This window comes from Saccopteryx leptura, chromosome 2 (assembly GCF_036850995.1).
Source record: "Saccopteryx leptura isolate mSacLep1 chromosome 2, mSacLep1_pri_phased_curated, whole genome shotgun sequence".
Taxonomy (NCBI): domain Eukaryota; kingdom Metazoa; phylum Chordata; class Mammalia; order Chiroptera; family Emballonuridae; genus Saccopteryx; species Saccopteryx leptura.
The window spans coordinates 335,092,231-335,116,082 of record NC_089504.1 but is presented as its reverse complement, the minus strand read 5'-3'; the positions used below and the strand labels follow the sequence as shown (position 1 = coordinate 335,116,082).

Sequence of the window (23,852 nt, the reverse complement as noted above, 5' to 3'; positions counted from 1 at the left end):
TTGTTTAGCATATAACCTAAGTATATTGTTTATAGACAGTGGTTTATCTGTATTGTCTGGTGGGTGTCAATGGAAAAAGCTTTTAATAAAATATTTAGGAAAATATTTTATACTGCTTGCTTTTTCTATGAAGTTTTCTTTGTAGTAATTGTTCACTAGCATTTTTTAAAATGTGCATTTATCAATTTATTGTCTCAGAGTAATTACTTCATTTGAGTTTTTTTTGTTTTTTATTTTAGTGAGAGGAGGGAAGGCAGGGAGACAGACTCCCGCATGTGCCCGGACCAGGATCCACCCTGTCAGCCCAGTAGGGGGCAATGTTCTGCCCATCTGGGACTGTTGTTCTGTTGTGACTAGAGCCATTTTTAGCTCCTGAGGCAGAGGCCATGGAGCCATCCTCAGGGCCTGAGACCAATTCGCTTGAGCCAATCGAGCCATGGCTGCAGGAGAGAGAAAGAGAGAGAGAGAGAAAGGAAGTGGAGTAGTGGAGAAGCAGATGGCCATCTCTCCTGTATGCCCTGACTGGGAATTGAACTTGGGACTTCCACACGCTGGACCGATGCTTTACAACTGAGCCAACTGGCCAGGGCCTCATTTGAGTTTTTTTTTGTTTGTTTGTTTTTACAGAGTCAAAGAGAAAGTCAGAGAGAAGGATAGATAAGGACAGTCAGACAGGAATGAAGAGAGATGGGAAGCATCAATCATCAGTTTTTTGTTGTGACACCTTAGTTCATTGATTGCTTTCTCATATGTGCCTTGACCACGGGCCTTCAGCAGACCGAGTAACCCCTTGCTTGAGCCAGTGACCTTGGGTCCAAGCTGGTGAGCTTTGCTCAAACCAGATGAGCCCACGCTGAAGCTGGCAACCTCGGGGTCTCAAACCTGGGTCCTTCCACATCCCAGTCCAAAGCTCTATCCACTGCGCCACTGCCTGGTCAGGCTCATTTGAGTTTTAAAAACAAATAAAACCTTAACATTTGGGAGAAGATATAAACCAAAAACACAGTAGGTGAATTTATGATATATAAACTATGTTAATAAAGCTGTAAGTAACAAAAGGGAAGTTGAATTTTGAAGAAAACTCACTAAATGTGATATATAGTTTTCAAAATGTATGGGGTATTGTTGTAAAATTTTAATGAGACTTATTGATGGCCTGGCCTGTAGTGGCACATTGGATAGAGTGTTGACCTGGAATGCTGAGGTTGCCAGTTGGAAACCCTGGGCTTGCCTGGTCAAGGCACATACAACAAGCAACAAGCAAGCAATGAACAACTAAACTGAAGCAACTATACTTCTTGCTCCTGCCCCACTCTCCTCTCTCTGTAAAATCAATAAATAAAATCTTAGGAAAAATAAAAGAAAAGGAAAAAAAAAGTGAGCCCTGGCCAGTTGGCTCAGTGGTAGAACATTGGCCCGGTGTGTGGGAAGTCCCAAGTTTGATTCCCAGTCAGAGCACGCATGAGAGACGACTATCTGCTTCTCCACTCCTCTCCTTTTTCTCTCTTTCTCTCTCTCTCTCTCCCTCTCTCTCTCTCTCTCTCTTTCTTCTCTCTCTCTCTCTCTCTCCCTCTCACTCCCCCTCCTGCAGCCATGGCTTGAATGATTCAAGCAAGTTGGCCCCAGGTGCTGAGGATGGCTCCATGGCGTAAGCTCAGGTGCTAAAAAAATAGCTTGATTGCAGAGCAGTAGAGCAGCAGCCCCATATGGGCAGAGCATCACGGATAGTGGGCTTGACGCGTGGATCCCAGTCAGGGTGCATGGCTGAACCTGTTTGTCTGCCTACTTGCCTCTCAATTTAAAAAAAAAAAAATGAGACTCATTGATGATAAGTTTTATCTTACTGAAATTTGCCTTACCATGAATGAAATAACTTTATAAATTATGTAATTGAGTTGTAAACTATATGAATGTAATTACTTTTAAAGGTATTATTTTGACAGTTAATTAAAATATTTTTTTCTTACATAAATTTCTAAGGAAAAGCAGCTGTTCATATTCCCTTTTTTCTCCTCATAGAAATGGCAGGATATCATTAAAGAAGTCAAGTTTCTACAAAGAATAAAACACCCCAACAGTATAGAATATAAAGGTTGCTATTTACGTGAGCACACAGCATGGGTAGGTATCTGCTCTCTTCTTGCTGTAATTTTAGTTGGTTTGGGCATAATATCAATTAAATTGAGAATGTTTCAAAATGGTCCTGTGAAGCTTGCAAAAACACCTTGAAATGTTATTTCATACTGAGAAAGGAAGACCAGGTTTTCCTAGAACTCCTCCTACTCCTAAGCAATAAGAACTTTTGCAAGTTTACTGTAGAGATTTAACTGACCTTTATGTGCATGGTACAAGGTTCTTGACATTTTTGGTAGTTTATCAAACTACAAAATGGTTTCTCAAAGATTGTGAAAACAATTCTGTTACTTGTGGATGAAAGTTATTATCTTTTTGACATAAATATATTATAATCTATTTAACTACAAAATTCTTAGTAAATCCTAGTGCAGTTTGAATAGATTTTAATTCCTTGGCTGAGTAATACTAAGGGTAGATAATTGAAATATAGTATTATAAGAAGAGATTAATTTTACCCTATTGTTATCACTGAGGTGTTAAGGTAGTAATTCTATAATGGTATAGGCATAATAACTCTTTATCTTTTCAGAGAAAGGCTAAATATTCTTTAAACAGGAATGATCTTTTTTTTTTAATAATTAGTAAGCCAGAGCTAATTATCATTTTAGTGTACTGAGATTAGATTTGGATTTGTAATGTTTGGTACATTTTTATCCAGTTTGATTTCAGTGGTAGTTTTGGTGATACTCCTAAACTTGAGCCTGTGGTTTAAGAAAAAGGAGTGACATTGAGCTTGTTACTTCTGTCTCTGAAGTTTTTCTATCTGTAAAACAAGGAAACAATAAGGCCTACCCCCTGTAAGATGGTTGTGAGGATTAAATTAGTTAATGTATATAAAATACCTGGCATCTAGGAGGTGTTCTGTGCTTGCTTTAAATGAAACATTTAAACTGTAATAAACTGTAACCTAAGCTTTGTACATATAGTCCCTGAAAACAGTTTTCTGTTCCCTAACACTGAAGTATTGCTGCTCTAGCTTAATCGTAACAGAATATGTATATTTCTTTATAATTTTAGTTAGTAATTATATATGAAATATACATCTTGTATAAGTGATTATATGTTGGTGTTATAAAAGATTAATTTCTCATTGGCTTAACTTTAGGCATTTAGCAAATTGCTAACTAACATATTTATTTTTTTAAGGTAAATAATGATTAGAGTTTGTAAACTTATCTTCTTGTGCTCCATGGTGAATTTATTTTATCTCAAATAACAGTGTGTCTGTAAAGTCATGGTGCACTTTTGACTGGTCACAGGAAAGCAACAAAAGACAATAGAAATGTGAAATCTGCACCAAATGAAAGGAAAACCCTCCCAGTTTCTGTAGGATGATGTGGCAGCATGTGTACATGCACAGATGATGACGTAACACCGTGTATACAGTGGAACAGCCCTCGATCTTGCCAGTCGAGATGTGGACAGTACAGAGGAAAGTTCAGTGTGTTCTGTGGCTCGTTAAATTCCAATCCATGATCAAAGTGCAACGTGAATATCGGTGCATTTATAACAAAGTGCCATCACATAGGAATAACATTACTCGGTGGGATAAGCAGTTGAAGGAAACCGGCAGTTTGGTGGAGAAACCCCGTTCTGGTAGGCCATCAGTCAGTGACGAGTCTGTAGAGGCTATACGGGATAGCTACCTAAGGAGCCCTAAAAAATCTATGCATGAGCCCACATCGAACTGCACTGAATAGGTATGAAACTAAGAGAGTTTTCCTTTTATTTGGTGATTTCACATTTCTATCGTCTTTTGTTGCTTTCCTGTGACCGGTCAAAAGTGCACCATGACTTTATGGACACACTGTAGAATCTTTTCAATAATATATTTTAATGGTTTTGTAATTTTTCTTCCCATATAGCTTGTAATGGAATATTGTTTAGGATCTGCTTCAGATTTACTGGAAGGTGGGTTTCCTTTAATTATTAAAAAAAGTGTTAACAAAATAAAATGAGAATTCATTAAAAGATTTCTTAGATAATGTAAAAACTTTCCACACTCTCTTCCATTTTCTTCCATAGCAAATACTTGGCAAATCCCCAAACCTGAATAGATCCAACTAAAAAAACAAAAACAAAAGAATACTTGGCCCTGGCCAGTTAGCTCAGTCAGTTAAGAGCATCATCCTGGAACAACAAGGTTGTAGGTTTGATCCCTGGTCAGGGCACACACAGGAAGCAACCAATGAATGCATGACTGAGTGGAACAACAAATGAATGCTTCTCTTCCCTCTCCCCCCTCTCTCACCTCTCTCCCTACCTCTCTCTGTCTCTAAAACAAACAAACAAACAAATAATAATAATAATAATAATAATAATAATAATTATCAAGCCCTGACCAGATAGCTTGGTTGGTTGGAGCGTCATGCTGAAGTGCAGAGGTTGCTGGTAGATTCCTTGGTCAGGGCACATACAGGAGCAGCAGGTGTTTCTGTCTTCTGTCTCTCTCTTCCTCCCTCTCTTTAAAAAAAAAAAACTTTACTAAAGAATGAAAACCTTAACCTTTTCTAGACTCCCAGCATAGTATGCACTATCCTCATTTAATGTTATGTACTAGCATAAAATAGGCGAATTTTATCTCTTTATGCCTGAGCGAGCATGTTTTCTGCATTCTTTGTCATTCAGATCGACCTATTCCTTCTGTCAGAATGAAAATATTTGAGAATAAAGGGAAAACTTCTCTTTTGTTACTTTTGTTTTTATTATCACCAAATAATAAATTTCATTAACTTTGAGAAATATGGGCTGTAACCTCTAATAGCCAGGCACAATTGATACTAGTCATAACATTCAGTAGCCTTGTTTTATATCTTGGGATGCAAATCCCTGTTACCAATTGTTAGTGTTTCAAAATTGCCCCATATATATCAGATATGTATATTTATTATTTTAACAAAAATGTTCTTCTATATAGTAATTATTTTCAAATAAATTTTTATTTTAAGTTCACAAAAAGCCATTACAAGAAGTGGAAATAGCAGCAATTACACATGGTGCTCTCCAGGGATTAGCCTACTTACATTCTCATACTATGATCCATAGGTAAGTGCATTGTAAATTATCATATATAGTAACAAAAAAATGGTTTGTTGCATTTGTCAACCCTGGAACTTGTTAACCCTGAAATTTTCATTGGTTATAGCCAAATAAAAATATTTCAGCATCTTGTAAACTCTTATTTATTTTATTGAGGTGACACTGGTTAACAAAATTAGAGGTTTCCAGTGCACCATTCTGAAACACATCATCTGTACATTGTATTGTGTGGTCACTGCCCCAAGTCTCTGTAACTCATAATTTTTAGATTGTCCATGCCTTTAAAAGAACATACTAGCCTGACCCTTAGTAGCACAGTGAATAGAGCATCAGCCTGAGATGCCGAGGTCCCAGGTTCAAAACTCCGAGGTTGTCGGCTTGAGCACAGGCTCACTGGCTTGAGCAAGGGGTCACTGGCTCAACTTGACACCTTCACTCCACTTCAAGGCACGCGTGAGAAGCAATCAGTGAACACTAAAGTAACACAACTGTGAGTTGATGCTTCTCATCTCTCTCCCTTTTTGTCTGTCTCGTGAAAAGAAAAAGAACATACTAGTACATTTGATCTCTTTATTTAGGATTTTTTAAATCTTTGCTACACATGCTGTTGGACTCTCTGAAGTATGAGCACTTTATAGATTTGGAGTAGAAATTTAATTACAAGATTATTTAATTTGCAAAATGGAAAGGACATTAGGAATTAAGTAATCTTTTTTCATTTTACAGATGAAAAACTGATACCCCAATTTGGAACTAATTTCCCTAAGTTTACAAAGCCAGATAGATTAAACTAGAACTAAACTTAGATCTTTTGTCTTTCTGGTAACAGATAATGCCATATTTGTTCTACCGATTCCATAACATGGACATATTAAAGCAACTGAAGACTCTATGCTTTTGAGCATTGATAATCCATGGTAATGGATAATAGTTTTAAGATTAAATGACTGTATAATGCATTTTTTAAAATTAAAGTGAGAGTAGAGGAGGCAGAAAGACAGAGTCCCACATGCACCCAGTCCAGAATCCACTGGGTAAGCCCCCTATGGGATGATGCTCTGCCCATCTGGGGTGTTGCTCTGTTGCTTGGCAACTGAGTTATTTTTAGCACCTGAGGTGGAAGACACCCAGCCATCCTCAGTTCTGGGGCCATCTTGCTCGAATCAATCCAGCTATGACTGCAAGAGAAGGAGAAAGAGAGAAAGAGAGAAGGGGGGGAGGGGTAGAGAAGCAGATGGTTGCTTCTCCTATGTGCCCTGACTGGGGATCAAACCCAGAACTTCCACATGCTCGTGGATGCTCTACCACTGAGCCAACTGGCCAGGGCCTTATAATGTATTTTTAGCATTGGTATTGGTTTTGCATGTTTTAAAAGGAAATTAACATTTTCCGATTTTATATGTGAGCCAAGCAATACATATTAAACTATGTAATATAGTCATTGTAAGTTAATGGGTTGTCATTTTTTTAGGTGAGGACAGTAAGATCCAAAAGAAATCCATATATTTGTAAGTATGTGGAAGAGATGGAGTTAGAACCTAAGGTCTTGTCAACTTCAAAGTGCCTCTCCATTTTTAAAAAACAAATGGAAGGATACTCTAAGCCAGATAGCTCAGTTAGTTAGAGCATTGTCCTGATGTGCAAATGTGAGTTCAGTCCCCAGTCCCGGCACAAACAGAAGCAGATTGATGTTTCTGTCTCTCTCTCCCTTCCTCTCTCTCTAAAATCAGTTATAATTTTTTTAAATGGAAGGACAGTAGATTTAATATTCATTACAATACTATAGTAAAAACTGACAAGTGTTTGGAAGTAAAATTTTTTTTTTTTGAAACGAGGTAGAAAGAAATTTTGCATGGAGCATGGCAGGGCACAATGAGGTGTGCAGAGAGTGTTGTATTGAGTGGGACACTTGAAACTATGTCAACACCATAAATTTTAAAAAATAAATTTTGAATATTACATTATTCTTATATTTCAGTTTTCATTTAATATTGTTAGATGAATTATGCTAAGCTTTGGAAATGATATGAATCTTTTTTAGAAATTGGGGGCATATTTGCAACAAGGATGGATCCTAGAGGGTATTATGCTAAGTGAAATAAGTCAGGCAGAGAAAGACAAATTCTGTATGGTTTCACTTATATTAGAATCTAAAATACAAAACAGTTTGTATAGTGACAGATGATTACTAGAATCAGTCAAGTGATCACATTGTAAAAAAAGTCACCTCACTATATTATACACTGGAAACTAATAAACTAATATAAGATTGTATATTCTAACTATACATAAATTTAAATTTTGTTAATTACAAAGAATTTTTAATTTATTGGTTGATTTTAGAGACAAGAAAAGAGGATGGAGAGAGAGAGAGAGGCATTTGTTTGTTGTTCAACTTACTTGTACATTCATTGATTGCTTCCTGTATGTGCTCTGACCAGGGATCAAACCTGCAACCTTGATATTTCAGGACAATGCTCTGACCAACTGAGCTAACCGGCTATGGCTAAAAATTTTTTTAATTAAATAATGAAAAATTAGGCCTGAGCTCTTTTTTGTTTGTTTTTTTAAGCGAGAGAGAGGGACAAGCAGAGACAGACAGACAGGAAGGGAGAGAGATGAGAAATATCAACTCATAGTTGTGGCACCTTAGTTGTTCATTGATTGCTTTCTTATATGTACCTTGATGAGGGGTGGGGGAATGCGGGCAGTTGTGCCAAGCCAGTGACTCCTTGCTTAAGCCAGATGAGCCTGCGCTTGAGCTAGTGACCTCAGGGTTTTGAACATCTCAGAGTCCCAGGCTGACGCTCTATCCGCTGTGCCACTGCCTGGTCAGGCGGGCATGAGGATTTTGTTTTTGATTTTTGTTTGTTTTTTACATTAAGTGAGGTACTCAGAAATCTTACATTTATAAAGAAGTGGTCTAATTAAATTCCAATTTTAAAATCATTATTTATACCAGTAAACAGGAACTCAAAGACTATATATTCCAATTGCTTGATTTTCTATCTTTTGTTTTTACTGTTATTTTGTCTTAATGTTTTAGAAAATTGTTGCCTGACCTGTGGTGGCACAGTGGGTAAAGCGTCTGCCTGGAACACTGAGGTCACCAGTTCAAACCCCTGGGCTTGCCCAGTCAAGGCACATATAGGAAGCAGCTACTACGAGTAGATGCTTCTCATTTCTCCCCCTTCTTTCTCACTCTCCTTCTCTTTCTCTCTCTCTAAAAATTAATAAATAAAATATTTATTAATATTAAAAATTAAAAAAAATTGTTTCTATGTATTTATATGAATTCTGTATATTTTGTTTTCTAATTTAGATCTTAATTCTTACTATCCCAATTGAGAGATTATCCTAGAACTTATTTTTATTTCTTTTCCCTACTTTATAAATTTTTATTTGATTTTGTTATTTTCAACACAATCTAATGAAATAAAAAGAAATCATTTTTTGTGTTTCTTAAACCCAGAGATATCAAAGCAGGAAATATTCTTCTGACAGAACCAGGCCAGGTGAAACTTGCTGACTTTGGATCTGCTTCCATGGCATCTCCTGCCAATTCTTTTGTGGGAACACCATATTGGTAAGAATTATCCTATCTGGTATTGGTTTTTATAATTGAAATAACTAATGTGTGGTAGTACTTTTCGCAGACTTTTTTTTCTGAAAATATGCTATTTTGTACTTTTTTTTTTTTTGTATTTTTCCGAAGCTGGAAACAGGGAGGCAGTCAGGCAGACTCCCGCATGCGCCCGACCGGAATCCACACGGCTTGCCCAGGGGGCGATGCTCTGCCCATCTTGGGGCATCACTCTGCTGCAATCAGAGCCATTCTAGCGCCTGAGGCAGAGGCCACAGAGCCATCCTCAGAGCCTGGGCAAACTTTGCTCCAGTGGAGCCTTGGCTGCGGGAGGGGAAGAGAGAGACAGAGAGGAAGGAGAGGGGGAGGGGTGGAGAAGCAGATGGGCGCTTCTCCTGTGTGCCCTGGCCGGAATCGAACCCAGGACTCCTGCATGCCAGGCTGACGCTCCACCACTGAGCCAACCGGCCAGGGCCTATTTTGGACATTTTAAACTTTTAGCATTATAGTTCGTTTCAGATACAGATTTGGAGTGCTGCCCTTGCATCTCCTCTTATTATTCCCTCTCTCCCCCACCCCCCCCATTTTCTTTTTTGTTATTATGTGCATTATATATTGGGTGTGGAAGTGAAAAAATTCAATAAAAATTGAAGTGGGGATTAGATACAAATGCTAAGTGGAAATTTGTGTTTCTTTAGCTTATATTTGCTATGTATCATTGATCTTCAGGCTCAGAGTACTTCAAGACTGGTAGCTGATTTGGAGTTGGGGGAAGTTATGTTACTATAGACAATTTCAAATATACATAAAAGTCAACAAGCATATAATAAAGCCTCACATACCAATCATTCATCCCAACATCATTGTCCCATGGCCATTCTCACTCTATGTATTCACTCCTCTCCTCTTCTTCTCCACCCCTTGGTTATTTTGAAGTTAAATTCTAGACATCATGTAATTTTAACCATAAATAATTCAATATTAGCGTCAACAAGTTTGAAGGGAATAATTTTCTAGATCTTCAACTTCTATCCATGTGTCCTCTTTTTCTATGCTGAGTGTTTTCTTAGGTCCACGACATCCTTTTTCCCTGCGGACCTTTCAAATCTCCTTTCTCTAACATTCTAAAAGAAAAGCTTTTTTTTTTACCTATTCTAAATATTACAGTGATGCATTGCTCTGGAATATAAAAGTCTCAAAGCAACACCAGAGGGACAATTTCAGAATAGGTAGCATCTGTGAGAAATATTGAAGAGTCAGGATACAAACTCTTGGTAAAGCCTTGTGCCTTTTCAGTCATCTTCCTTCCCATTCCTTTTACTGCCTCTCCAATTATCTTCCCTCCCTTCTTTTTTTCTAATGTAGAATTTATAACTAAGATAGTTGACATGGGAACACATTAACATATTATTTGTATTGAAAACTGAAGTCAGACTTTCTGACAGAAATGATTCTGACTCGACTGATTGATATGACCACGAAGGCCAGCTTTGCTAATTAAGTTATGTGGCGATGTTTTTGATAAATTGAATGAGCTAATTCTGCAGCTTTAAGTTTTAAATATCTTTAAAGGATCTAAGTGTACTTACTATATGTGTGTATATGCTTTGCATTATATCTTTTGCAACTATTTATAAAATTTATATACAAACTCAAAAATGTTCAAGGCAATACATAGTTCCTATAAATTCTTTGGAGGTAAATGAATTAAAAAAAAATTGAAGACCACTTTTCTATAAGACCAAAAAATTTTCTTTTTTTCATCATCTCCTTTAATTTAAGGGTTCATGACCAACAGCTGTCCCTGACCCAGCTCCTCCCTCCTCTATAAAAAGAACTAAACATGAACTGCTCTGCCAGGGCCCAGCTGAGGAGCCTGTGGTTTTGAATCCCAGGCCACAGTCCTTGAAAGGCAGAGGAGGGCAGGCAGTCCAGTTCATATAGGCAAGGTTAGAAGACCCAAACTTATTTTTGTGGACCCTAGTTTAGATGGAGTCACCCTCCCCTCTATAAAAACAAAAGGGTTTTGTGAGCAAATAATATTCCTTAATGATTCCCCTTTTTGGAAAGTAATAATGAATATTAGATATTTAAAAGGCCCTGGAAGGTTCTACAATAAACGAAATTACTTGTTTAATTTTATTAGTGATTTTACAAACTTACTTCAACATCTTAAAGGACACATTGAAAACATGCTATTTTGACAATTGAAAGTTTATTTACATGTTTGTTTATTTGTACATAGTGTATTTGGGGCACAGAAACTATGCATATATTTATATCTTTGTGTGCATGCACATGCATGTACACAGCTGCCTGGTAACAATCTTATTGAAAAAATCAGCAAGTATTGTGTCTGTATGCTTGACTCCAAACACAAATGAAGGGTAAGGTTAGAGTACCATAAAAAATGTTAGACTCGCCTGACCAGGCGGTTGCACAGTGGATAGAGCATTGGACTGGGATGCAGAGGACCCAGGTTTGAGACCCCGAGGCCACGAGATTGAGCTCGAGCTCATCTGGTTTGAGCAAAAGCCCACCAGCTTGAACCCAAGGTTGCTGGCTCCAGCAAGGGGTTACTCGGTCTGCTGAAGGCCCACGGTCAAGGCACATATGAGAAAGCAATCAATGAACAACTAAGGTGTTGCAACGTGCAATGAAAAACTAATGATTGATGCTTCTCATCTCTCTCCGTTCCTATCTGTCTGTCCCTGTCTATCCCTCTCTCTCTCTCTCTGGAAAAAAAAAAAGTTAGACTCTAGTCTGACCTGTGGTGGCGCAGTGGATAAAGGCATCGACCTGGAACACTGAGGTCGCTGGTTCAAAACCCTGCACTTGTCTGGTCAAGGCACATATGGGAGTTGAAGCTTCCTGCTCCTCCCCTGTTTCTCTCTCTCTCTCTCTTGCTCACTCTTCTCTCTAAAATGCATAAATAAATAAAAATTTTTAAAAAAATGTTAGACTCTAGTTGAAGACATGAATTAATGTTTCATTTTATAACCAAGACACCTGTAAGGTTGATAATTGTCTGATTGTTTTAGTTGTCAACTTCCATAGCAACTTTTATCACAGAATACTATTTTTATTTGAAGCAAAGACTGATGTTTCAGTTGTGAACTTGCATAGCAACTTTTATCACAGAATACTATTTTTATTTGAAGCAAAGACTGACAAACTATGTTTATTTAGTGTTGGTTTTTATGGCAAATATTTTCTGAAATAAATGGAGTGAGCTAGTAACTTCAAGGAAAATAAATACTGGTATTCAGTGCCAATGATGGAATTCAATCTTTCTGGCAAAAATTAAACATTTGTAATGGGATCCTGAGATCATCACTGACCAAAAGGATATACATTATTAGACTTTGTAAACTTGAACAGAGGCAGAATACAACCCTGCTCTGTGGCATCCTTCCTTTAGGTTACTATTATAGAATCATGACAGATATAATGAGTCTCACACTATCTGTGCAATGGTAAATGTGTACCTCACAAACTGTAATGCATTCATTTCCCATTATAAAAATTCTTATGTCCAGTTATAGTGTCTGTAATTCATGTAGATATTCTTCATATAGATAGTAATTAGATTTTAATGAATAGTATACATGTTTTTTTACTTTAATTTAAATGACATTTTATGTTTTAGGATGGCTCCAGAAGTAATTTTAGCCATGGATGAAGGACAGTATGATGGCAAAGTAGATGTATGGTCTCTTGGAATAACATGTATTGAACTAGGTAAGCATTCTTTTTTATTACTATGTGGTAAGGTTCTTTGTTTTTGTTTTTGTTTTAGATAGTGAAGGGGAGATAGTGAGACAGATTCCCCTAATGTGCCAGACCAGAATATACCTGAGCAACCCCATGTGGGGATGACACTTGAGTACTGAGCTATTTTTAGTGCCTGAGGCTGATATGCCCCAACAGAGCTATCCTCAGTGCCCAGGGCCACGCTCGAACCAGTTGAGCCAGTGGCTCTGGATGGGGGAGCAGGAGAAGGGGGAGAGGGAGATGGGAAAAGCAGATAGTCACTTCTCCTGTGTGCCCTGACTGGGAATCAAAACTGAATATTCATATACCAGGCCAGTGCTCTATCTACTGAGCCATCGGCCAGGGCCCTGTGTGGTAAGATGTAATTAATGTCTTACTTCAATTTTTGTACCACATCACATATTTTTATTTTTTGTATCAGTTACTAAAGGGAGCAATAAAATATTAAAGTTTTCACTTTGGTGACCAATTAATTTATATATATAAATATATATATATGGTGTATTGTATTTGCTCTGCTAATGAGGTCTAAAGTAATTTTCTACTCTGGTATTAAGTTTGAAGTTTGAAGTATCTGTGTCTAACATTAATAAGTATTTGTTAAACACCTAGAATATGTCTATAATTAAATAGATTTACCATCTATAGAAGGTCTCTAAAGCACTCATAAATTACCTCTATCTAGGATACTTATGACTTTGAGTTAGGTATGAGAATTAGGTGTCAGGCTACATACCATATTATATATAGTGATTTGGTTTTATGCACACATTTAATTGTGTTGCCTATAAATGGAACTATATTTTTAAAGTAGGGGACCATCATTACAACATTCCCACTAAAAGTGAGTCAGGTGGGTAATTAAACTATCACTGTAATTAAAGATAATGACCTTCTTGTTCTTGATTCCTCAAGTTTCCCCTGCCCTCCCCTTCATCAGCCAATAACCTTTCTTTTTCCTTTCTTAGAAGAATATTCCATTCAACTTTACTTAAAAATGAGGAATATTGAGAATATTTACTTGAACCATTCTAATATTGACCAAGGATTGAAAAGAACATGTTAAAAGTAAAATACATGTTGTAATTTTGATAATTATTATCAACCTGGGTTTGTTAGTATTTTTCTAAAACAAGTAGATAGGGAAATTGAGGTAAAAATAAAAGTAAAGCTTGCTTATCATTACATAGTAGATGAATATTATAATTTTCATTGCAACAAGACTGTATCTATCCTGTAGTCTAATATTTTCCCAAAAACAATCTTTAAATAGTTTTGCTTTTGTTGGAATTCCTATATTAACCGTTGCCTTTAGGCTTTGTATTATATTTATTTAAAATTTAACAACAGCAGTAAACAGAGCTTTGGAGACTACCATAATGTCATTCTCTTATCTCTTGGCCTCAATTTGAGGTTTATAAAACATTCTGTTCGAAAGTATCCTAAACTTTATTCCTTTACCCTTGATTATTATTCTTACTGATAAATTCTAATTATTTTCTTTTTTTTTTTTTTGTATTTTTCTGAAGTTGGAAATGGGGAGGCAGTCAGACAGACTCCCCCATGCGCCCAACTGGGATCCACCTGGCATGCCCACCAGGGGGCGATGCTCTGCCCATCTGGGGTGTTGCTCTGTTGCAACCAGAGCCATTCTAGCGCCTGAGGCAGAGGCCATAGAACCTTCCTCAGCGCCCGGGCCAACTTTGCTCCAATGGAGCCTTGGCTGCGGAAGGGGAAGAGAGAGAGAGGAAGGAGAGGGGGAGGGGTGGAGAAGCAGATGGGCACTTCTCCTGTGTGCCCTGGCCGGGAATCAAACCCAGGACTCCTGCATGCCAGGCCGAAGCTCTACCACTGAGCCAACTGGCCAGGGCCAAATTCTAATTATTTTCTTAAGAAACCTGCGTATAAATGTAGAGACTCTGGTTAATGTACTCTGCCCATGGTTTATTTTTCTATACCCTGCTCTTTGGTGATAGTGAAACTGCATTAATAGTTGTTAGATATCATTGATACATTTTAATATTTACTTAATTAGAAAGTATTATTAGTTCATTGTACTGGTCAAAAAGAAATCTGTCTAAACTATGCAGTTTGTGTGAAATGGCATCTTATTTTTTCTAGCTTTTTATTCTAGTTCATAATTCTTTCATAATAGTTTTTACACTTATAATAGCACAACTTCAGAAGATGTGACTTTCTGTATATAATTTTAAATGGATGAGAAAGTAGAGTTTTAGGCATGCAGTTGTCATACTTTTTAAATAGTCTATCATAGCCTTACTGTTGGTGACTCAATGGAGAGAGCGTTGGCCTGGGATGCTGAGGTTCCAGGTTCCAAACCCCAAGGTTGTCGGCTTGAGCACAGGCTCATCTGTCTTGAGCATGGGATCATCAATATGATCCCAAGTCACTGGCTTGAAACCCAAGGTTGCTGGCTTAAGCAAGGGGTGACTAGCTCAGCTGGAGCCCCCCAGTCAAGGCATGTATGAGAAGCAACCAATGAACCATAAGTTGACGCTTCTCATCTCTCTCCCATTCTGTCTCTATGTCTCATTGTTTATCTCTATCTCTCTTGCTAAAAAAAATAAAAATAGTTTGTCATAATCAATTTTTAAGATTTTACTTATAAATGTTTTAAATTATTAAGTGGTAAGTCAGGAACTTTTTTTATTTTTTGCAGAGACAGATTCTGAGAGAAGGATAGATAGGGACAGACAGACAGGAACGGAGAGAGATTAGAAGTATCAATCATTAGTTTTTCATTGTTACACCTTAGTTGTTCATTGATTGCTTTCTCAAATGTGCATTGACCATGGGCCTTCAGCAGACCGAGTAACCTCTTGCTCAAGCCAGCGACCTTGGGTCCAAGCTGGTGAGCTTTGCCCAAACCAGATGAGCCCACGCTCAAGCTGGCGACCTCGGGGTCTCGAACCTGGGTCCACCGCATCCCAGTCCGACGCTCTATCCACTGCGCCACCGCCTGGTCAGGCAGGAACTGTATTTTAAGACTGATTCTGGTTCCAGGGGAAATGTATAGGGTAGTACAGGCCAGTAAAACTTGCTGCAGTGATAGAAATATTCTGTATCTGCATGGCTTTTGAGCACTTGAAATGTCATTATTGTTCAAGGAACTAAATTTTAAATTTTATTTCATTTAAATAAGTTTGTATTTAAGTAGTCACATGAGGCTAGTGGCTACCTTGTTAGACAATACAGGTCTAGAGGCATGATTTTCATTGCAAATTAGATTTGCAGTCATGAGAAGTATATCTATTATATGCTTTTCTACTTTAGATTACTTAGAGATAATAAGTTAAAGCAAATTATTTTTTTATGGTATAGCTTAGACAGCAAACTTAAATCAACTGTACTATCCTTGGTTTTGATAAATATATATCTAAATAAATATGACTTACTCATACTTTGTTATAAAGATGAAAATAACTTGGTTATGTATTATGACCAAGAAATCTTAAAGTGCAAAATTTTTCATAGGTGAGTTTGTTAAATTTGTTTACATTTTGGTGGAAAATATTCCTAGTCATTTTTCAAGCCACATTCATGACTGTACAATCATTGTTATAAAAATAAAATTTACCATCTTTTTCTGATTATAAAATGTACAGTGTATCCGTAAAGTCATGGTGCACTTTTGACCGGTCACAGGAAAGCAACAAAAGACGATAGAAATGTGAAATCTGCACCTAATAAAAAGAAAACTCTCCCAGTTTCTGTAGAATGATGTGGCAGCATGTGCGCATGTGCAGATGATGACATAACACCGTGTATACAGTGGAGCAGCCCACGGCAATGTCAGTCGAGATGTGGACGATACAGAGGAAAGTTCAGTGTGTTCTGTGGCTCGCTAAATTCGAATCCGTGACCGAAGTGCAACATGAATATTGGCGCCTTTATAACGAAGCGCCACCACATAGGAATGACATTACTCGGTGGGATAAGCAGTTGAAGGAAACTGGCAGTTTGGTGGAGAAACCCCGTTCTGGTAGGCCATCAGTCAGTGACGAGTCCATAGAGGCTATACAGGATAGCTACCTAAGGAGCCCTAAAAAATCTGTGTGTGAGCCCACCTCGAACTGCACTGAATAGGTATGAAACTGGGAGAGTTTTCCTTTTATTTGGTGCAGATTTCACATTTCCTTTTTTTTTTTTTTTAGAGAGGAGAGAGACAGAGAGACAGAGAGAGAGAGAGGAGAGAGAGACAGAGAGAGAGAAGGGGGGAGGAGCTGGAAGCATCAACTCCCATATGTGCCTTGACCAGGCAAGCCCAGGATTTCGAACCGGCGACCTCAGCATTTCCAAGTCGACGCTTTATCCACTGCGCCACCATAGGTCAGGCCCAGATTTCACATTTCTATCGTCTTTTGTTGCTTTCCTGTGACCGGTCAAAAGTGCACCATGACTTTATGGGCACACTGTATATAGGGTGGGACAAAAATAGGTTTACAGTTCTAAGAATGTGAAACAGTTTATATATTCTTGTATTATTATTTATTAATTATTGTATTATTTTTATATGAACATCTGTAAATCTGCTTTTGCCCACCCTGTATGTTTGAAGTATATTTCAGAAGTATATATAAAGGAGTAAAAAGAAAACAAATGAAAAGAACTATAAGAGTAATTTGTTAATGGATACACAGAACATAAAGATGTAAATTGTGACAACAAAAACAAAATAAGGGCGGTTATGGGGAATAGCATCTCAGCTTTAAAATCTGTTCATCTTTGGCCCGGGCGCTGGGGATGGCTCCTTGGCCTCTGCCCCAGGCGCTAGAGTGGCTCTGGTCGCGACAGAATGATGCCCCGGAGGGGCAGAGCGTCGCCCCCTGGTGGGCGTGCCGGGTGGATCCTGGTCGGGCTCATGCGGGAGTCTGTCTGTCTCTCCCCGTTTCCAGCTTCAGAAAAATACAAAAAAAAAAAAAAAAATCTGTTCATCTTTAATTGTTATAAATTTAAAATAGATTATTAAAACATAAGTTATTTCATATAAACAAAAACATAATTAATACACAAAAGATAAAGAAATCTAACCATACAGTTACAGAAAATTACCAAATTGAAAAGGAAGAGAGCAAGAGAAGAAGAAAGGAACAACAAAGGAATTAGAAAATAGTGAACAAAATATACATATTCATCAGTAATTGCTTTAATTGTAAATGGGCTAAATTTCTAATCAAAAGACAGACTGGGCCCTGGCTGGTGGCTTAGTGGATAGAGCATTGGCCTGGTGTATGGACGTCCCAGGTTCAATTCCCAGTCAGGGCATGTAAAAGAAGTGACCATCTGCTTCTCTCCCCTTCCCTCACCTCCTTTCTCTTTTCCCCTACTGTAGCCAGTGGCTGGATTGCTTCAAACGCTTTAACCTTGGGTGCTAAAAATAGCTCAGTACTCAAGCATTAGCCCTAGATGAGATTGCCAGGTGGATCCCAGCTGGGACTCATGCTGGCGTCTGTCTCACTTTTTCCCTTCCTCTTACTTAAAAAAAAAAAAAAAAAAAAAAAAAAAAGACAGACTGGTTGAATGGATTAAAAAAAAACGCTATGTGAGGATACAAGCGACTCACTTCAGATATAAAGATACACATAAACTGAAAGTGAAGAGATGATAAAAGATATTCCATACAAAATTTAAACCTAAATAAAGCTGGGGTAGCTATATTTATATCAGGCAAATAGACTTTAAGAAACAAAGAAGGGCATTACATGATGATAAAGAGGTTAATCCAACAAGAAGATACAATATTTGTAAGTGCTCCCAACATTAAGAAAACAGTCCCATTTACAGGCACATCAAATGGAATTAAATGTTTAGGAATAAATTCAACCCAAGGATGTCAAAGACTTGTACTAAAAAAACTACATATAAGACATTGATGAAAGAAATTGAAGAAGACACAAAGAAATGGAAAGATACTCTCTGTTCATGGATTGGAGGAGTTAATATTAAAATATCCATACTATCTAAAGTAGTCTACAGATTCAATGTCATTCCTATTAAAATTTCAATGGCATTTTTTATAGAAATAGAACAAACAATCCTAAAATTTGTATGGAACCACAGAACATCCTGAATAGCCAGAGCTATCCTGATACGGAAGAGCAAAGATAGAGGCATTGTGCTTCCTGATTTAAAACTGTATTTGAAACTTTAGTAATCAAAACAGTATAGTATTGGCATAAAAACAGACACGTAGATCACTGGAACAGAATAGAGAGCCAAGAAATAAACCCACAAATACATGGTCAGTTTATGATAAAGGAGCTAAAAATCCATAATGGGGAAAGGACAATCTCTTTAATAAACAGTAATGGGGAAACTGGACCACTGTATTACATCAGACATAAAAATCAACTCAATTTTATAGAAGGAATTCACATTTACAGGTGAGAAATATTTATAAGATAATAAGGAATTAGGATCTCTGTAACTTTTTAAAAAATAAATTTAGTTTAACTCATATTAGTATAGTGGTAGCTTATAAGACTTTGAGATAGAATGTGTCAGTTAAATTCACCAAAGTCCACTATATTTTAGTAAATCTCTTTGGGAAATTCACATTTGGTAAATCTCTTCTGTGATTTTTCGCTAAGTTCAGCATTGACAATATTGAGAGATACTCAGTTTTTATAGTAAATGACAAAATAAAGCATGGGTTGATTGATATATTTATGGTACACCGTTTAAAATTGATACGCTATTTTAAAAAATTTAAATACTCTAATAAATTATCACAGAAACAAGTTATTTCATTCATTCAGAATTTCTTTAGTAACTCTTCCCCTTCCCAAACTATTTAGCTAGTCAGTCTTGGTAGCCCTGGGTGGAGTATCTGAGTCATTTCATTAAAAGAGGAAGTTCCCACAGACCAATAGGCTGGTCTGGGGAAACAATCTAATGAGGGTATCCATGCAGGTGGTCAGTCAGGTTTGGAGATTCAGAGCCCTAGTGGGGTGAGTGAAACATTCAAACCTAGAGGTGGCTTAGTATGAGGTGTCAGTCCAAGTTGGGTGAGGTGACAACAATAAGGAGAGCTACCTGTTGCATAGGGTCAGTCTAAAGAGGGCATTCATTTTGGGGGTGGTCCTATATACTCGTAGTTTCTCATCAAAAAGAAGAGGGCTTTCCTCATGAGGACTGCTGAGGAGGGCCTTTCTGCAGTTTGGGTGGGGTATCAGAAATTAAGTGGATGAAGAGGACATTGACACTGTAGAGTGACTCAGAATGTGGTTTCAAAACTTTAGCAGGAAAAGGGGCATCTGCTCAGAAGAAAGGGTAGTGGCAAAGACAGGAGACTGGTTACATACAGGGGACATTTATCAAATAAGAAAATATGAAGCGCCTGACCAGGCGGTGGCACTGTGGATAGAGCGTCAGACTGGGATGCGGAAGGACCCAGGTTCGAGACCCTCGAGGTCACCAGCTTGGACCCAAGGTTGCTGGCTCCAACAAGGGGTTACTCGGTCTGCTGAAGGCCCGCAGTCAGAACACATATGAGAAAGCAATCAGTGAACAACTAAGGTGTCACAACAAAAAACTGATGATTGATGCTTCTCATCTCTCTCCATTCCTGTCTGTCTGTCCCTATCTATCTCTTCTCTCTGACTCTCTCTCTCTGTCCCTGTAAAAAAAAAAAAAAGAAAGAAAATATGAAAGATGATGAGAGCAGTTTTTCATTGTTAGAGAAGGGTGTTAGAAATAATGGAAAGAGAAAGCTAGGATAAATATTATGGTGTTGGATTGGATTTGAGCTACTGTAGTAAACGCAATTATTTTTTTCTTCTTCTTTTCCAAATGAGAGGAGAGGAGAAAGAGAGACAGACCCATGTATGTGGCCTGATTGGGATCCACTTAACAAGTTCTATCTGGGTCTGATGCTCTGCCCATCTGGGACCATGCTCACAACCAAGCTGTTTTTAGCACCTGAGGTGGAAGCTCCACCAAGCCATCCTCAGCACCCAGGGCCAATGTGTGTGAACTTCTCGAGCCATGGCTGCAGAAGGAGAAGACAGAGAGCGAGCGTGAGAGCGAGAGAAGGAGGAAGGGGAGAGATAAGAAAGCAGATGGGCACTTCTCCTGTGTGCCCTGACCAGGAATTGAACCTAGGACATCCACACACCAGGCCAATGCTCTACCACTGAGCTAGCTGGCCAGGGCCAGAACACAGTAATGTTCAATAAACATATAGGTGTTTAATGTACCTGTATGTATATAAATATACTGTGTACATGTATATATTCCCTAACTTTATCCACTGGCAGGATCTAAGAGCAGTTAAACCTCAGTAGCAGTGAGTACACCTATTTGCCACAGCTCTTTAGAGAATCGGTTGATTCAGTGTCTGAAGTAGGGAAGGTACCAGAACCTGGAGCATCTAGTATGCCAGAAAGCGAGGAGATGATCAAGGAATGATAAGACCATGTCAAAAAGAAGCCAGAATAAAAACATTCTCACTGCTCAACTGTGAGGCATTTTGAACATCAAAATAAGTAATAATAGCAGATTATAGCTTATTAAATAAAATAAAAATGTATGTTCATACAATAAATTGTAAATAAAAGAGTAAAATGGAAGTTTTGTGAAGAAGCCTGTTAGGCACAGACTTTAGTGATCAAAGTGAATACCATCAAATCAGGACCATTTGAGGCCTGATAGCTCAGTTTATTAGAGCATTGTCTGGACATGCCAAGGTTGCAGGTTCAATCCCCAGTCAGGGCACATACAAGAATCAACCAATGATGGCACAAATGAGTGGAACTACAAATCATTGTTTCTGCCTCCCCCACTTCCCCTTTCTCTCGCTCTTTCTCTAAAAATCAACAAATATAAATTAAAAATAATAGAACCATTTGAAATCATGCACTGCCTCATAGAAGACAATGAGAAAAATATAACATCTACTTCTGTGCTATTCCTGCCAAAGATGTATAACCTAAATTTAATCATAAGACAAATTCATTGAGAGACATTCAAAAGTCTTATATCTTTAAAATTGTCAAGGTTATGAATTCAACTTTTATTTTCAGACACTAGGTAAAGAAGAGCAAATTCAACACAAAGTAAGCAGAAGAAAGAAAAAAAATAAAGCAGGAGTCAATTAAATAGAAAACAAAAACAATAGAGAAAATCAGTGAAATAAAAAACTTGTTCTAGGGCAGCGGTTCCCAACCTGTGGGTCGCGACCCCGGCGGGGGTCGAACGACCAAAACACAGGGGTCGCCTAAAGCCATCGGAAAATACATATTTTAATAATAAACATGTATATATTTTAATAATGTATATATTTTAATAATAAATATATTTTATACCATATACATTATAAACCATTCTCCAAAATAGCACTAATAATAAAAATACATATTTATTATTAAAATATATTATATACATATTTATTATTAAAATATGTATTTTCCGATGGCTTTAGGCGACCCCTGTGTTTTGGTCGTTCGACCCCCGCCGGGGTCGCGACCCACAGGTTGGGAACCGCTGCTCTAGGGGGTAGGAGGGTAGTTGGGGGTAATGGAAACCAAACATACGGTGACAGAAGGTTTGGCTCTGGATGATGGGCACGCAATGCAATTTATAGATTGTCATGGAGGTGTACAACTGAAAACTATGTGATCCTAAGGCTCTGGGTGATGGGCATGCAATGCAATTTATAGATTAAGTGTCATGGAGGTGTACAACTGAAACCTGTGTGATCCTAAGGACCAATTTTTAAATTTTAAAAAAATAGTTTTTTGAGGAACATGATAAAATTAATAAACCTTTAGCCAGACTGATCAGGAAATAAAGAAAGGACAAGAATTACCAAGATCAGCTGTGAAAGGTGACATCATTACAGATCTTACAGGTGTTAAAAGGATTATGGGGAGTGCTCTGGCTGGTTGGCTCAGCAATAGAGCATTGGCCCATTGTGTGGAAGTCCCGGGTTTGATTTCCCATCAGGGCACACAGGAGAAGTGACCATCTGCTTCTCCACTCCTCTCCCTCTTCCCTCTCCCCTCTCCCCTCTCCCTTCTCCCCTCTCCCATCTCCCATCTCCCCTCTACCCTTTCCCCTTTCCCTTCTCCTCCCACAGCCATGGCTCAAATAGTTTGAGCAAGTTAGCCCCAGGCACTGAGGATAGCTCCATGGCCTTGCTCAGGTGCTAAAAATAGCTCAGCAAGAGCAACACAGCAGCTGTCCCAGATGGGCAGAACACCCCATAGAGGGCTTGCTGGGTGGATCCTGGTCAGGGCACATGCAGGAGTCTGTCTCTGCCTAACCACCTCTCACTTAATTTAAAAAAAAAAAAAAAAAGATTATAGGGATATATATGAACAATTTTATGTTAATAAATTTAACGACTTAGGTAAAATAGTTTCTTTAAAGGACACAAATGATCAATGCTTACTTTGCTACAAAAGACATTATTTTGACATTTGATTGAAACTTGAATGAGGATTAGATGAGGGTCATAGATCAGCATTAATGGCCTGATTTAACAGAGGTTTTATTCTCTAAATTGATTTAATTGAAAATGTTCTTTGAACTCGACTTGTGATTTTTTTTGTGTAGTTTGAGATTATTTAAAATAACTTTAACAATATCTGTGTGCCCTTCATAATAGGCATGTGTTTTAAGAGGCAAGTTTTCTTTTCTCTTACAGCGGAAAGGAAGCCTCCTTTATTTAATATGAATGCAATGAGTGCCTTATATCACATAGCCCAAAATGAATCCCCTACACTACAGTCTAATGAATGGTGAGTATTGCTAAGAGATACAGTACTCAACGTTGTATAAATTAAATACTTTTGGTGACCAGTGTCACCCTGTTAAATTTAATTGTCTAAATAAAATAGATAGATAGATAGCTAGATAGATGCTTTTCCATAATGTTATTAAAATGATTTCATTTCAGCTAGGTAAAATGTATTACCTGAAGAGATAATAAAATAGGAAAATAGGTTTATTCCTGTAACAAGACGATAATTAACCCATCATTGCTTTGGAGTATGTTATTTTTATTGGCTGATTAAAAGACATTATTCTGTATGCTATTAGCTTATGAAATTCACTCAGTGAACCTGTGTTAAACTATTGGCAAAGATAGATAAAATGAAATAGGTTTACATATTTTACTTATACTATTCTTATCCTTTATTATATCTGCTTTTCATAGCATATGTATCTCAGTGTTACCACATGGAAGCAAAAAGTGTTGCTTAAAACAAAAATTTGTATTTTATATTGTCTTTCAACTTTAGGAATACATATAACCCTGATTATATAATAAATAGCACAATTTAAACATTAATAT

At 37.6% G+C, this 23,852-nt stretch overlaps 1 protein-coding gene across 2 annotated transcripts in view; it reads left to right on the top strand.

The window, feature by feature from the left end:
- Positions 1–23,852, top strand: part of TAOK1 (TAO kinase 1) — a 172,988-nt gene that overhangs the window by 90,280 nt on the left and 58,856 nt on the right. For both annotated transcript variants that reach the window (XM_066363617.1, XM_066363618.1), the window contains exons 4-9: positions 2,020–2,121; positions 4,002–4,047; positions 5,085–5,181; positions 8,648–8,761; positions 12,408–12,499; positions 23,202–23,295. In XM_066363617.1, coding sequence (XP_066219714.1) covers positions 2,020–2,121; positions 4,002–4,047; positions 5,085–5,181; positions 8,648–8,761; positions 12,408–12,499; positions 23,202–23,295 — 545 coding nt within the window. The remainder of the gene's footprint in view (positions 1–2,019; positions 2,122–4,001; positions 4,048–5,084; positions 5,182–8,647; positions 8,762–12,407; positions 12,500–23,201; positions 23,296–23,852) is intronic.